The sequence below is a fragment of the Miniopterus natalensis genome, chromosome 6, assembly GCF_054644295.1.
Source record: "Miniopterus natalensis isolate mMinNat1 chromosome 6, mMinNat1.hap1, whole genome shotgun sequence".
Taxonomy (NCBI): Eukaryota; Metazoa; Chordata; class Mammalia; order Chiroptera; family Miniopteridae; genus Miniopterus; species Miniopterus natalensis.
The window spans coordinates 10,653,986-10,670,892 of record NC_142086.1 but is presented as its reverse complement, the minus strand read 5'-3'; the positions used below and the strand labels follow the sequence as shown (position 1 = coordinate 10,670,892).

Genomic DNA, 16,907 nt, shown 5'->3' with positions numbered 1-16,907 from the left:
CTAACAATAATTACTATTAGCAATAACAACTTTAAACATATTTACATAGTGCTCATAATTCTGAAAGTGCTCTGTCTCCTTAGAGATAGGTAGGCCAAGTGCTCTATGCAGATTAACAAGTGAGGGCACTAGACACAGAGCCCACCAGTAACTTGTTCAAGGTCACACAGCTGAGCAGAGTCAACAGAACTGTGCGGCTCATACATGGATTCCAGAAATATTCAAAGTGACTCAAAAGTCAAGAAAACAGCAAACTCTGTGACAAGTCAACAGAGATGCAACATTGTCATTCTCATACATATACATGCATACACTGATACACACACACACAAGTACATATTGTAAAAATAACTTCCTGTTAAATGTTTCAGAAGGCTCTATTCCGTTATTCTGATCAATGATGGTATTAAGAAAAGGTGACCAGTCTGAATTACAGGTTAAAATGTAGTTTTTGTCTTACTCATAAAACAGCATAGTAACCACAAAGCAACCATTCACTCACATCAAATCATTCTGGAGTTGAGTCAACATGCAATACAAGTGGGCAACACGGACTTCCTTCCAATGAAGCACGTTTGTTACTAGAGCATCTAGGACTCTCTGCCCTGAGTACACATTGCCCTCTAGTGGCATGCATGCGCTCTAGCGTTCTGGGTGAAGTCCCTCACTCAAGGAAGCTAAGAGCAGGGATCTCCAAACATTTCTCACACACCCTTTCAGCTCAGTATTTTTTTTGGGGGAACAGTCTCACTAAACACATATTTCTTGATTTCTATACTGATACAACCATAACTATTATGCATTATAAAACTTAGATAAAACAGAACTGGCTTAAAGTATAAGCCAGTTGTTGTTTTTGTTAATCTTCACCCAAGAATATTTTTCCATTAATTTTTAGAGAGAGTGGAAAAGAGGGAGAGTGGGGGCAAAAGGAAGACAGAGATAAACATTGATGTAAGAGAGACACATCAACTGGCTGCCTCCCGCACATGCCCCAACCGGGGCCAGGGATTGAACCTGCAACCCAGGCAGATGCCCGAGACCAGGAATAGAACCCTCGACCCTGTGGCGCACCGGCCGATGCTCTAACCACTGAGCCAAACCAGCCAGGGTAAGTGTAAGGTTGTTTTAAAATGTAATCTAAATAGAAGTTCTAATCACTTCTTCTTGCACCCCAATGGCCCATCTCAAGTACCCACATTGGAGACAACTGTGCCTGAGAGAGAATCTGATAATATAAATTTTATTCAAAAACATCAAGCTTAATTTCTGTCCTTGATTAGTCACTCATGATTTTTCTCTTTAGAGTGCCTGTGAGTAACTTAGGTCTGTGCATGAATGAGGCATAGAATTCTGATGCTGGCCATTTCATTCGTTAGAAAGTTATAGTCAGGCTGACGACAAAACTGAAGTGGTTTTTACAGACTAGGTAAAACCCTCACCCAGGAACATTGTAGTCTTTACTCGACATTTAACGCAAGCAGGTTAGCAATCCAAAACACACCTTGAATCTTAGGTAGCCCTACTTTCCTTCCAGATAGCTCACTTCTGTGTATTACAAACCTTAGTACTCTTGAAGTCTTTTATCTAAGACTTTATCACAAAAAGACAGACTTTAAGGTGTCCACCCCAGAAGAACCCAGTAACATTCTCCTGTGTCAATGAGCAAAGAATTATGTACTTTTATCATCAGTATGCTCTCCAGAAGGACTGGAGCATTTCCATTTAGGCTCATGAGTCAGAAATTACACTCAGTCTATGTGCCTTATGGCAACATTCTGATACCCTACTTGGCATCGAGTCTTAAGTCTTATCTTTGAGAAGCAGAGTGCTGACCCACAAATATTCCAGAAAGAGAAAAAATCTAGAAAAGGTTCACATCAAGTTCACACGAAGGTAGGACAACAAAAGGTTTGTGGCGGTTCTTTTTATCTCTTTTTTCCCCATATGTAATCCCAAACGCTAATGTGAAAACCAAAGATACTTAGAATCAGTTAACTACAGCAATTCCATGAAGGTGGGCATGTCTTAAAACTTACCTCTGCATTCCTGGTGCCTAGCATGCTGTGGAATTACCACAGGAGCTTTCCATTGTAAAAAGATCACAAATTTTTTATCTCTCCCGAAATAAGGGTTGGAAAAAAGTAACTGAAAATTCAATGTTTATAGATCAGTTCAGTAATGAAACAATCTATTACTAGGAAAACATATGACAAAAATTGTCTGTGTGATGGTTAATTTTTAAAAAAATATATCTTTATTGGTTTCAGAAAGAGGAAGGGAGAGGGAGAGATAGAAACATCAATGATGAGAGAGTCATTGATCGGCCATCTCCTGCACACCCCCGACTGGGGATCAAGCCCACAACCCAGGCATGTGCCCTGACGTGGAATCAAACCGTGATCTCCTGGATCACAGGTCGATGCTCAACCACTGAGCCACGATGGCCAGGCTGTGTGACGGTTAATTTTGTGTGTCATTTGGCTAGGCTACAGTATCCAGTCTTGGAGTCAAATTCCAATTTAGATGTTGCCATGAAGGCATTTTTTAAAATGTGAATAATGTTTACATCTGTAGACTTAGTAAAGCAAATTATCCTCCATAACATGGGTGGGTCTCATTCAATCAGTTAAAGGCTTTAAGATAAAATACAGGTTCCCCAAGAAAGAAGGAACTCTGTCCCCAGGCTGCCTTCAGACTCAAGCTGCAACATCAGCTCTTCCCTGGATCCCCAACCTGCTGGCCTGCCCTGCATGTTTCAGATTTGCCGGCCCCCATAATCATGTGAGCCAATTCCTTAAAATACAGTCATACATCACTCAATAACTAGGATACAGTCTGAGAAATGGGTCAGTAGGCAATTTTGTCGCCGTGCAAACATCAACGTGCACTACACAAACCTCGATGGTACAGCCTACTGCACATGGTATAGCCTACTACACATGGTATAGCCTATTGTTCCTGGGCTACAAGCCCGTACAGCATGTTACTATACAAAACAACATGAGATTCAATCAAGCACAAGAGAAAATGATGCAATTGGACATGGTAAACACGAGATGTATGAGGCTGCTGCTGGCTTAATATGGCATATTGTTTTATACGAAACTTTTTCTTATAAGTAAAAAGAGTACACTCTAAAATGACAATAAAAAGTATAGCAAATACATAAACCAGTGACATAGTCATTTTATTATTATCAATTAAGTATTATGTTCTATACTTTTGTGCTATAATTTTATATGACAGGCAGTACAGTAGGTCTGTTTACGCCAGTATCACCACAAACACGTGAGTAACTCATTCTGCTGCACCGTTACAATGGCCACAATGTCACTAAGGAATAAGAATTTTTCAGCTCCATTACAATCTTATGGGCCGGCCGTCATACATGCAACCTGTCATTGATCGAAACATCAGTATGCAGCCAATGACTGTAAAAACTCTCTCACATACACATATATATACACACACACATATATATATAAAATACATGTAATTTATATATGTAATTTCCCCCTATGGGTTCTGTTTCTCTGGAGAATCTGTATAATAATACACTGTCTATAGATTTCTCAAAGACCATAGACACAAGTATCCAGTCACTGTTTTCTAATGTGCTAAATCTATTACTCCTCTATGTTAAAGCCAAACCACTGTAGAAAGTCCACTCACTAGATGAAGGCTATTCTGCTAAAACTAAAATGATGGGGAATGACAATAAAAGGACAAAGGAAAATCTTTCCAATCAATATACCTAGGCGGACCAGACCAATGGACATTTCATTTTTATAATGGTGGGACTTTTTAGTCCCATAATAGCATGATTTCAGGTGAAGACCCCTTCACAAGATATTACACTTCACTGAAAAGGCTTTTGCAAAATTTACTGAATGAAAAAGAAAAAAAACATACTAATAAAAGGTGAAAAGAAGAAAAAAATAACTACCTCTTGGTTATCTTTATTTTGGTGAGCCCAGAAAATCTTATGATAAAGTGTCTCCATTGAATTGCTGGAATCAGTTCGGTCAAAGCAGTGTCGATCCAACACTTCCAGTGTGTGCAACACCCGGCTAATGGTCACCCCTAGAAGCGGAAAGTAAGCAAGCAGTTAAAGCGCCTGAATGAAGCCAAACAGCACAGTACAAAACTCATTATGTGGCACAAAAGAGATTTTAAGAAATCATTCTCAGCATAGAAGAACTGCCCAATAAAACCAAACCTGATGCTAGACACACAGGATCTTAAGGGCATAAACTAAAGACCATGCTCAGGACTCACGAGGTGGCTCCATCAGGGAGCACTCTTATCCGATATGCGGACTGGCTGACAAGAACCAGAAGCATGGCATAAAAAGTCCCACATCCAAAAGCACTCCTCCCATTGTGTTCTGTACCTGCTGTTGACTCTTGGCACTTGTCAAAAGACCACCGAACTTCCACTGCACGGCCTCTTTGTTTTATCTGTTGTTCTACCTCATAAATCCTTGCCCGAACCTGAAAAATAAGCGCTTCTGATTAACTTGTGCTTGGAGAGCCACCATGGTTGTCTAAATCATGTCAGGTTTTTCCACATGAGCAGAGCATCCTATGGTGAACTACAGTCTTCACTGCATTGTAGGAAGTTCAGCCTGTTGCCCAAGAGTGCATTTTAAAATTTACAAGTGATTCCATGACAGTTTTCAATAATAAATGCTCACAAAAATAAATGCTTGCAAAAAATCCTTATAAGTGACAATCTTTAGGGCCGCATAGAGAAGGGTGAAAGTTCTAAATATCATCTATGAGCCATTCTTCTATGTATGGAAGCAACCAGCCATGTTTCAGTAACTTAAGACTGCTTTGAAAAACAGGGACTTTATTCTAAATATCAGTCACCATTCTTTGGTTCAAGTTTTTTAAGTCTTTGAACCAAATGACCCAGCACTAATAAAAACATATAATAATTACTAAATATCACAGACTACTACTGTGAGAGCTGTGGTCATATAGAACCGCCACCATAATTATTATCCAGGTGGCAGAACTCTGCAAGAACTGCCCAGCAAGAGGGTGAGAAGAAAGGGAGCAACATGAACTTCTGTGGTTCAAGAGGCTAAACACTTCCCCCATGGCCACCCAGAGAGAGGGGGTAGAGATGGGAATGGCACCCAAGCATGTGAGGTTAAAACCCAATTGGCCCACTACGCTCTGGCGACTCTCAAGAATGAGAACCTCCATCAAAGCACCGCAACAAGAAGCCCACCTGCTGATTGAAGGCTGTGTTCCCACCAGGCATGGGGAGGCTGGAGGGCGCCACCTGCAGCAGATCCAGGGGCGAGCCCGGGTTCATGCTCCTACTGTCATTCGTGGAGTAATTCCACACCAAGGCACTTGGGCAACAAAGGGTGACAGTCTGGAGAGAAAGTGGGAAAATCCAGATAGTAAGAGAAAGGAAAAGTTTAACAGCAGCTTCGCAGTAAAAATGACGCCTGTCATGACTAGTCCAGTTTCTCACCACTGAGTTTCAAACATGAACATCTTACCCCATTCTCAACTTTTCAAGTGAAAGGACAAAACTAAGTAAGAATTGCTCACTTGAAAGGAAGAAAGCATAGTATTGAGAAACTATCTAGTACAGGAAACCTAGGAAACAATAAAAATGAAGTAATCATCACTTAAAAATTGTCACTTAAAACAATTTTAAATGAAATGTTTAAAAATGAGATGGAATTAAATGTGTAATTTTTAAGGTTATGAACTCTAAAAAGGAATTTTTTAAGTATTTCAAGTAATGGTGCAGTAAGGAGCTTCATCAATGCTGGGCAGGCAGTAACCCCGGACTAGTGGTTGGCAAACTTTTCTATAAAAAGCCAGACAGTAAATGTTTTGAGCTTTCCAGCCCTCAATAGTCTGTCACATATTCTTCTTTCTCTGTTTTAATAACTCATTGGAAACATGAAACTATTATAGCTCATGGGCTGGGCCTGGCCCTCGGACTGTAGCTTGTCTGCCCTGGCTGAGCCCTTACAACAACTGTGTTCCTCAGCCAGCTTGCAGGAAGCACATTCCATGACCACCTGACTTCTACATCACGGCAACCCCATGATGCAACTGTATGCAAGAGGATCGTGAGACATAGAGATTAGTAACAGACCCAGACTGATTTCAGTACACATAACTGGAGCTCCTACACTGATCCTGCTGCCTCCTAAATGCAAATTAAACAGTACAGCTCACATTTAATTCAACACATACTCTGCTGAACACTGTTCCGGAAGCTTTCTGTCGTCACAACCTTAGCCCCATCTGGCAATAAGAACTGTCACCACCACCCATTCACTCTTAGGGAAACAGAGCCTTAATGTCAAAGTTACTACTTGGCAGAGCAGAGGCTAAAGTCAGGTCTGAAACGATTTTAAAGTATATGTCTTAACCATTCTGCTATCATGCCTCCCAACAGCAAAAAGAGAGCTGAGAATAAATGCAACATTTCCTTTTTCTAGAAAGTTAATTTAAAAATAAAAACACTAGCCTGAGGCGTGGAGGCATGCCCGTGGAAACTAGATGGCAGACAGGAGGACCCTCAAGTCTCTGAGCCTCTGATGCTCGTCCCCACGGGCACACCCCCTCCCCACTTCCTCCCACCCATGACACTGGGGCTCCCGCCTCCTGTCCCTGACAGAGCTCCTCCGTGCCTTCTTAGTTCCAAAGCCTCCCACATCCAGAGCACTGACCTATCAAGTACTCCTATTCTCAGATTCTCCCTCTACACTTCACTTAGAAATATGTCTGTCAAAAAACAATTTAAAAAAAATCTCCATTCACCAAGCAGCAATTTCTATGTCTTCCCTTCATATACACGTTTCTCAAGCTAACAGGAGCATTATTTCATCTCTTTCTGCATCACCTGTGAACCCACCTTAACCTGTTCTCTCACCCCACATCCCACTGATCATCAATGACCCCACCACACTGTCAAAGGCAAGTTCAGCCACCCTCTCACCAGACCTCCCCAACCCACTGGGCACTGCCCACTACTAACTCCTTTTTGAAACTTTCTGCAGTACCTAGAGAAGCCGTTGAGAGTGGTTGTTTAGAGGGTGGACTCTGGATCCAGACCACCTGGGTTTGAATTCCAGCTCTGCCACTTACCTGAGGTGTGACCTCTGCCCCCACTTCATTATTAGCGTTACAAAAATTATATAGGTTACTATCTCATAGGAAGGTTCTGAGAGCTAGATGACAGTATGTTACAAATTAGAACCGTGCCTAGAATGTAACACATGCTATGCTTATAACAGGGTGATGACAGTGTCTTTTTCGGGTCTTTGTTTCTATAATAAATTCTCTCCCGTGCTCTCTCCAGGCTGGCCCAGCCTTCCTGGTCACCCCTGTAAAATCCCCTCTGCTGTCTCTTAACCACTCATGCCCCTCCGTCCACAGGCCTCTCTTACCACTAATTCTTTAGGTGGCCTCACCCCCTCAGCCACATGCCCTGAATGATTGAAATCCACACGTGCCTGGCTGTCTTCGCTCAGGAGACAGAATCAGACACGTAACCACCTCTTGAAAATACCCACTTGGAGATCCTAAGGGATAAAACATTTCAAAATTGAACTTACCTAGACTCTTCCAAATATTTCTTTGCCTTGTCTCTCTCGCCCCTATCTCCTCACTCCCACAAATCATCCCTCTACTGTGGCTAAAACAATCTATCCAACCCACACACTGGCCGTGCCACTTCCATGCACAAAATCCTCCAGTGACATCCAATCATAAGGCGCACACAGGTCTTCCATGCCCTAACGTCCAACAGATGTTATACTCTATGTTCCATTAATACCAACCTGCATACAAGAGGACCGACCAGCCCTCCAGGCGTCGGCCCTGCTGTTAGCTCTGCCAGGAACACTCTATCACCTTTTTGTAAAGCTCATATTATAAGTGCCAGTCAGGACCATGTCCTTCAGGAAGCTTTCCTGAATTCTAGGTGGGACCAGAAATTCTACTTCTCAACTCCCTCGGCTCACTGTGCGTCCCTTCATCAGCCCTGTCAGAGTCTCTAGAAGCTGCCATTTGTCAGCCTGTCTCCCCGACAAAGCAGCAAACTCTACAGAGTGGAGACCGTGTCTTCATGGCCAGGCCTGTCCCAAAGCCTCTTAGCCCAGAGCAAGGCACATTAAGAGCCCAAGAAGTATGACCTGAACACTAAGTTGGGAGGTCCATAGGGCAGGGCTGTACCTCATTCCTGACAGCATCAGCCCGGGGACTGGCTCACTGTGGGATGTCCACACCCACCAGCAGTGATGCTGGGCGGAACAGAGCAGGATGGACTGCTTGGGTTTAAAGAGAGAAGAGGCAGGCACTCAGGATACAAACCAAGGAAGCTGATGAAGGCTGCAGGAAGAAGCTGACCTTCCAGAGCAGTGATACCGCTGACCTGTTCTATGGATTCCCTAAAGGACTTAACCACTGAACTATGTAATGGCCCTCATGAAGGGCAACTACAATAACTTTCCTCTAGGCTAAAGCAGCTCCTCTGCCCACTTGATCTAACATAGGGAAATAAAAAGATGGCATTTCCATCTATAACTCGCGTGGCTGAGGAAAATCTAGAGCTACAATGTGGAAGCTGCTGCAGTTCCCACCAGTTATTCCTACACTGAAATTTAACACAAAGTAACAAGGTCCAAGGACTTACCTGCAGCATACAACTAAGTCCATACACGAGGGGACCATGTTGTGCACAGGACAGAAAATCTGCGAAGGCCAGCTGCACGGGGCTCATGCCAGGGCCAGGGGGGCCAGGGCTGGGGGCCCCAATGCTCGAGCTGTTTGGCCCTATCATCATGTGGGGCGAGTGGGCAGCGAGGAGGCTGGGGCTGTCGCTCAGCAGCAAGGCAAGACGCCGGGCACAAAAGTAGGCAAGACGACGAGACAGGTAAGCCGACTGAACAAACTCATCTGAATACTGAGAAGTACAAGGACCCCAGACTCAGTCATGTTGGTGAAATAACTATTGTAATACAGACATTTTTTTATTTAAAAACAAACAAACAAACAAAAAAACCTTCAAAGGTACTGTACAGACCCATGCTGTCCAGCAGAAACGTAATGCAAACTACATATTTTAAATTTTTATTAAAAAACAAAGGTAAAATTAAAAGAATAATATAGTTTACATATCCTCATATAGCCAACATGTTATCATTTCAAAATGTCATCAAAACAAAAAGTACTGGGACATTATATATACTCTTTTTTTCTGAATTAAGTCTGAAATCTGGTGTGTATTTTATACTCAGAACACATCTCAATTTGTATTTGTCGCAGTTCAACAGTTAACAGCCACATCAGGCTGGTGGCTGCTCTACTGGACAGCACAGACCCAGGCACGTGGGAGAGGACACAGGATGCCAGCGTGGGGCAGTCTCTGAGAGGGTGCACAGGGCGAGAAAAAGATGATTTTTCATTAGAAACTCTTGTATTGTTTGAATAATCAAGTACATGCATTACCTTTCCAAGAAAACTTTATTTTTTTAAATAAATTTCATCAAGATAACCTATGTTTTAACAGATTTTAGACCAATCATTAAAATAGGAAGTTCCCATCCTAGTGGCTCAAAACATGTCAAACAAATGCAGAAGATCCTGTGTCCTTAAAAAGAGAGAACTTGTTTGTTTTCACAGACATCCCTGTCAACAGGGAGAGAGTACTTAAAGAGCTGTTTGCTTAGCTCAGTGAGGGGAGAAATCAATGTGGGTGAGAATATTTAAAAGGGACATGTGGCTAAAACTATGAACATGGCCATTACCAACGACTGCTGGAACCTAAGCCTCTTATGACTTCACGTGTTGCAGCATCAATGTATTTTTTCCTTCCATTTCAAAATGAAAGTTTTTCCTCTTCCACCTCTACTTACCTAGTCATTCCTATCAGATCATTTCCCACCCGTAAAATCAACTGGCTCGTGGTGATATGTACTGTACCTGCAGCATTAATGGTAACAGGAGTTTAAGAAGATCATCATCCATCGGTCTGATCTTTTCTAAAACATCCAAGATCCATGTCAAATATTCGTGTTTTTCTAGCATTCCTTCCTTAAATGAACAAAGGAAAGTTACACTAATAATGTTAAAGCAAAACAAACTAAAATGCAAAAAGCACTGTTATTCTTATGCTTAGGCGTAATTTTACTACTATTGTTTTTGTTGTATAAAACTCATTGATCATAGTCCAAATTCCAAACAAAAAGAACTAATACTACTTTGTGTGGTTGGTCTGGGGGTGTTTTTTTATTATTGTTGCTGTTTTTGGTTTTGGTATTCTGCTTCATTCTAAATTGGAAAAAAAACAATTACTACAAGAAAGAAAATTCAAGACTCCCAAGGCATGTATGAAGCACCTGGCTAGATTTCGGGGTATATAAACTCATCTTCCCAGGAGGAAACCTGGCCAATGGTGACAGGTTTCCAAAGAACAGAAGCACCATCATAGCATTATCCTCACCAGAAGATGACAATCCTATCAGATCCAATGCCCCTTAACAGTCTCCTCTATCCTAAAATGAAATTCAAACACTATAACCTACCTGTAAAATATATCCTCAAAAAATATAATGGCATAACTAACTATAATAGAAAGAAATAAAAGGAATTTATAATAAAATACTGTGCTGTATGAATATTCCAACATAACTACACTAAAAAACAACAGCATACCTACAAAGTTCCAAAATGCCCCACAGGGGTGGTACAGACCCTCGACATAAGCACTAACATTTTTGTCTACTGCCTTCACATATACGTACATATAAATACATTATTTTATGACAGTCCCTGCACATACACATCTGATGTCATATTATAGTTTTGTATCAAGATTCACATCATGAAAGAAACTTCAAGATAGAAACAAAAAGCTATGTTTTCTGGGAAAGATGCATACGTCATGGTCATTCTGGTAACAACCTTAGTTAATATGAATTCCTACTTTGTTCCTAGCAACTTTGACAGATCTATGTATTACCAGTGGTCCACGGCCATGGCTATCAACAATTTGTGTGAAAATACTGTACTGATAAATTATGGTATTTATAAGATTACAATAACACCACACTGATATGATATCAAGATATTTACTTAATGCTAATTTCTAACTATTTAAATGTTGAAAGTCAAAAAGTATTTAAAAGGGTTAGTCATAGAAAACTGCAATTTAAAACTTTAAAACCAGTAAAGTGAACATTAACCTAACAAAGAAAGAAATAAAATGGAATTTTGCATTAAGGTATAAGAGATGGTGAATGCAAGATTCCAAAAAAATAAAAAATAAAAAGAACCTTCATCAATATGATTGTCAGTGATCACATAACAGTCCATCCTCAAGGTGCTTTTGTCTCTGGACCCATGCCCTTATTTCTGCACGTGTATATACCAGGATTGGTTTCATATTTCAGATTATAGCAAATCAAAATTATAATGAACTTTTAATTTTTAGCATGAAAATGTTCCAAGTAGATTCCAATCAGTTTACTACTAATTGCTTTCTATAAAAGACATACTCATTTCAATGCTCCTAATATATAAAAAAATCCTTCCAAAGACAGTAAGCACGCTGAGAGACACATTTTAAAAGATGCAGACTAAATCCTCAGCTTAATAAAAGAAGAGCTCAGAGCAGGCATTGAAGTGGTCCTCTAGTAAGTGGAGCTAGGATTTGTAAAGAGTGTTTTTACTGACTTTAACAATGCTACTTCTCAAAAGCACCATGTTTCTTCTTACTTTGAGCTCTTAGAAAAAAATCACTTACAAGTTGGAAATTACAAACAAAGTTCTAAGGGGGAAATTTAGAAGCCACACATCATTTCCAATCTCCTTCCTCTTTGGCCAAGATAGCAGGTAGTGAAAGTCTGTGCCAGCAATACAGTTTCAGCTGAATACACCTGCTTCCTCCTCCTTGCCAGGAGTAAAGACTGAGGCACAGGTGCCCTCTTCTGGTCAATATGAATTACACCAACTTGTCAGGATGACAGTTTGGTGCCCCAATGCCCTTACAGGCCCCCTCAAATGCATTTTAAACTGCAGCTGAGCCAAATTAAAATGACCTATCTTTGGAATAACTAAGCTCTAAAGGAGATCTATGAGACATCAGCAGAAATATTTCTTTGAATGAATACGTCCAATTTTTGCAAAAGAAAAGTTTTAAAAGGTTTAATTGCACATATTTAATAGTGCAATTACAAAGTAACAGCATTAAAAGAGCTGACAATAAAGCTGGAGGTCAATATGTGTAATAAAAAGCTGTCTTCTCAGGGCTCAGGTGCTACCTTGACTCCAACTCAATGTGAGAAATGTCAGATAGCTTTCTTTGAATGTACTGGTTCACAGAAAGATTCAATTTAACCCCAGAAAACTAAATTATAAGAATTTGCTCTCTTAGAAGGCTGGCAGCCTTTGCTATCCTCAGGAGCTACCTGGAACATGTGGAACGCCAGCTTCGCGTTGTACTCCCACTGCTTCAGGGCTTGCTCCACGTCTGGTGGCACAGGGACAGGGCCATCACCGGTGCCAGAAGCCATGTGGTAAAAGTCAGAAATCTTGGCCAGCTGCTCTCGAAGATACCTGGTAGATATTTGTGTCCACTCTGCATTAAAATAAATGTTATGAGAATTAACTTTTTCTCCCCTTTCTGATTATCTTAAGGATGTACTTGTAAAACAAACATCTATGACATAAAGTGGCTTCTGCACGTGCAAGCACCGTTCAGGAAGATCCCAAAGCCCGTAAGTAACGCAGGCTAGTGATGGGGCCAGCCCTCCGCAGTCAGCAGGGATCAGGCCAGCTTTCCCCTGTGCGTCGGGGACCCCTTAGCTAGAAGACATCTACACTCAAATTAGGTGTATCAGGTATCCTTCATGTTAAACAACAGTTAGCAGAACAAAAACATCAAAAGCACAAGCAGGAAACAGAACAGCGGAGGTGAGTCCTTCGAGAAATCTCAAGTCTACACCAAAAGAATTCAAAATCCCCACGTGCAGCTCTCTTAGGTTATGTTTTTCAGGGTCCAAGTCAAGTTTCAAACATGCCCAACTAAGATTTGCTCTGTTTTCGTCAATCTGTGAGAGGATGGCAGTCACGGTGAGCTGGCCCATGACAGCCATTAAACCCTCACTGACCCAGGACTGGCCAGGGACACAAGAGTGGCTGCCTCTCAGACAACTGGCTGGACCTTCAATCACTTCACTCTCCTCAACCAACGCAAGATGCCTCAGAAAGCAATCAGCAAGAGCGGTGAGCAACAAAAGGTAGCAAACTATAAAGGAAATAAAAAATGTAGCATAAAAAAATCACTGAAATTATTAAAAAATGTCTGCCACAGGCACACAAATTAAATCAGTCTGTTGCCTCTGGCAACCATGGGGGATGAGATGCCAACCTGAGCCCATTCTGTGGGTAAAAATGTAATAATTGCATGCTCACAGCCACATTTCCCCAAGGATCAGCCCAACAGCAGTTCAGAAAAACCCTCCTACTGAGACATTTCCACACAATGCTGTTTTCCCATTATTTGGGCAATAGGTTCTCCCACTTTATTTTAAAGGAAGCTATTTTGACAAAAGGACAGGTACATACTAAACACCTGTTAGTCATTGAGAGTTTTGTTTCTCCTTTTTAAATAGTATTAAAATTACTTGACAACAGTACCCAGAGATAACTACTGTTAAGTTGTGGCCTAAACTACTTATTCTTATTGTCTTATTTAAAATTAAAATGCACCTGTTAAACTCCAATAATAAACCAATGCAAAAAGATGAACAGATATTATATTAAGTCAACATTCACCACCAATAACAGATACTATCATTAAAATGAACCCATTGGTATTAAAAACAAAGAGAGTAAATTATCAATGTCATCATCTTCTGGGGCCCGATATGGACTAACAGTCTCATGACACTTGTTCAACAAAGAAAAATGCCAACCATTTTGGACGAGTTTAGCTTAGCTACAATAAGCAAAAACAAAACAAAAAGGATCGAATCCCAGCTTTTGTGTGCTAGGCCTTGTGATTGCCTCATTCTCAGTATGTACTATTCTCAATATCCCCACAGAATAGTTTAGCCTCCAGAGCTAAAAATAACACACACATTCACACACCCCTACTTTGTCAAGAGTATACTTTATTTTTAAGGTGTGTTTTTAAAATATAAATATATAGAAGAAATACATGGTCACTACAGAAAATGTATAATGCAAGTATGAAAACAGAAATGATCTGTAATGCCACCTCTCATAATCATTGAATATTTTAATATGGAACCTTCCGGTCTTTACTTGTGCTTGAACGTTTATATAAATATATACATGTCTAATAAAAACTTGCCAAATATACCACTCCACAATCTCCACTCCTTTTGGAACTCACATGGAATTCAAATGCAGCGCTCTTAGTAGTGTATTTTAATTGTAACTGTAGTCCTCTGACAGTAAGTTATCATGTCAAGCAGAGAGATTCACAGGTCTGGGATACAAAACAGTCTAGAGTGAACCACTATAAAAATTACAATGCCCACAGAATTTTCACTAGAAATTGGAAACAGAACATAACAAATGTGCACTAGTGCTGTGCTCCTTACAAGTGCTAGGATCCCCTGCCCCACTCATGCTTGCTTAGACTGGTCATAAAAGGGAGCCAAGGGGGCAGGCAGCAGCTGCAAGACAGGCGGCAGGCTCAGCCCTGCGTAGAAAACCCACCACTAGAGGGGCTTTGACCAAATGCCAGTGCCTTCAGCCCCCCTGCCAGATTCTGACTTAAATGGTCTGGAGTGGGGGGGCCAGTTCCAGGTGGTAAAAGAAAATAGGAATGGATAGAGATCACAGGGAAAATGGGGGCAGGGTGAGAGTCAAAGGCCAAAAGATGCAGAAAGTGACCAAGGAGGCTACTCTGAAAATGGAGCAGTCCTAAATTCTAGCAACTCGGATGGGTGGCCACACCTGTAGCTCCTGGAGGTGCAACAGAACCTAAGGTCTGTGAAGCCAGATTATCAGAAGGTTAATGAGCATGAATGTGACTGAGAAACCAACTGGTCCTTCGACTACACTCTCCCTGCTGTCCAAGAATCCTATGTTGTGGAAGGGGGACGTTCACCTGAAGGAAGGACCAAGCAGCACTCAGAGGCTCGGGGTTCAGGAGGTTTGTTTTACGCCAGCAGGCCCAGAGGAGTCCAACTCCAGAGTCTGAGCGCCGAGCACAATCGGGCAAGGAGTTATACACCACCCATGCTTCTGCCTACGTGGCAGCGATACCCTGCTTAGGGCGGGGGAAAGCCCCTTCTGGTTGGCACGAGGAAACATAGCAGGATGGCAACAGGGGAAGCCTGGGGGTGGGGACGGACGAGACTGTCGGCCATTTCAGAAAGGGTTTTCCCTTATCACCCACAGCCACTATTCCCGTCAATGCCGAACCTCAGGAGAGAAGAGGTTCAGAGGCCATGCAGTTCACCTACCACCTTACAGATCCAGGCACTGTCGGCTTCCCCAGGGTCACAGCTAGCCCAGAGCACACAACAGGTGTGAGGTACCCACTCTGGTACATGAAAACACATAAAGTAGTAAACACATAATAGGGAGGACAGTGTGCCAGGGTACCTGGGCCTGGAACACCCGCAGCGTTAATATGAGAGCTGAGAGCTCAGCAGAGCATGCAGGGCAGCAAGGCTCCTAGAAAAGGTGCTCTGCAGCATGGCGTCAGCAGGGAGCAACAGAGGCCGAGTGCAGCTGTACTGGTGGAGTGAACTTGGGAGCGGATGGCCCTGAATCTGAACACCAGATCTGCCGCTCAGCCATGCGACCTGGAGCAGTGTATCTAGCCTCTGCTGAGTCTCACCCTCTTCATCCTACAACAGGGTCAATAATATACGTACATCAGTGACCATAAGGATGGGTAACTTAGCTCCGTGAATGTAATGCAGAAATTGATCAGTAAGTGGCAGCTGTAATCATCACTATCAGGATGACAAGTTTTTAGAAAGAACTGTCAGAGGACACACCTGCTTCCAGTGTTAGCCCTGCCTCTGCCTCAGTGGACGCCAGTGCCTGACACCCTGCTCTGCACGAGAACTCCCTGGGTCAACATCAGCCTCCTGGTTCCAAACCCTTCGAAAAGTCAGCAGCCCTTCAGAATGAAGGCCAAACTCCTTAGCTAGGAATTAGAATGGCTTCAAATGCTACCTGTCACCTAGCATTTCGCACTCTAGGAGCCCAGGGTGCGCTGACTTCTGAGCCCATGATGCACTCTCTACCTACCACCCTTCTCCACTCACCTGTGCTCAAGCATGAAAAGCTTTCTGGGCCCAACCAAATGTCACACCTAACATACAGCCTTCTCTTGTCTCTGGACACCATCTTACCACCTAGCAGGGATTTCCCTCTCTTCTCTAACCGACACAGGATTTCCTCCATCTCTCTTTCAGCCCCATAAAACTATGCCTTACACAGTCAACCATCAAGTACTGACTTGAATCAGTGCACCCCAAGGTTCTCCCAAAATAACTACTAAATCAAGTTCCTCTCCAATTACTGTGCCTCTCAAATCTTCATATAAACACCTTTGCTTTCTAGTTTAAATTCATCACTGCATACCTTGAAGGTTTCAAACACCACTATAGGGACAATGCCACATTCCCTCTCTAAGACACTGTGCTTATGATAACCAACTCAGCTAGAAGCACCTGTTAAACAATGTACTACAAAGGCCCATGCAAATACGAAACTTTCAATTACTTTTTAATAAACTTACAGTAAATATATGTACTTTGTGAAGGTTCATTTTCCTGGCTGCATTCTTTGCTGTTATCAATACCAGTGGGAACCCACTATGTGAAGTAAATACAATGGTCATCATTTTTAAAAAACTCCCACCAA

The 16,907-nt window shown here is 42.0% G+C and overlaps 1 protein-coding gene across 1 annotated transcript in view; it reads right to left on the bottom strand.

Annotated features, from left to right (window-relative positions):
• MED12L (mediator complex subunit 12L) overlaps positions 1 to 16,907 on the bottom strand; it is a 319,300-nt gene that overhangs the window by 239,787 nt on the left and 62,606 nt on the right. Inside the window, exons 7-12 of the mRNA XM_087818088.1 lie at positions 12,458 to 12,627; positions 9,972 to 10,082; positions 8,683 to 8,952; positions 5,245 to 5,394; positions 4,397 to 4,496; positions 3,950 to 4,086 (exon numbers count right to left, since the gene is read on the bottom strand). Of these exons, the coding sequence (XP_087674214.1) occupies positions 3,950 to 4,086; positions 4,397 to 4,496; positions 5,245 to 5,394; positions 8,683 to 8,952; positions 9,972 to 10,082; positions 12,458 to 12,627 (938 nt within the window). The remainder of the gene's footprint in view (positions 1 to 3,949; positions 4,087 to 4,396; positions 4,497 to 5,244; positions 5,395 to 8,682; positions 8,953 to 9,971; positions 10,083 to 12,457; positions 12,628 to 16,907) is intronic.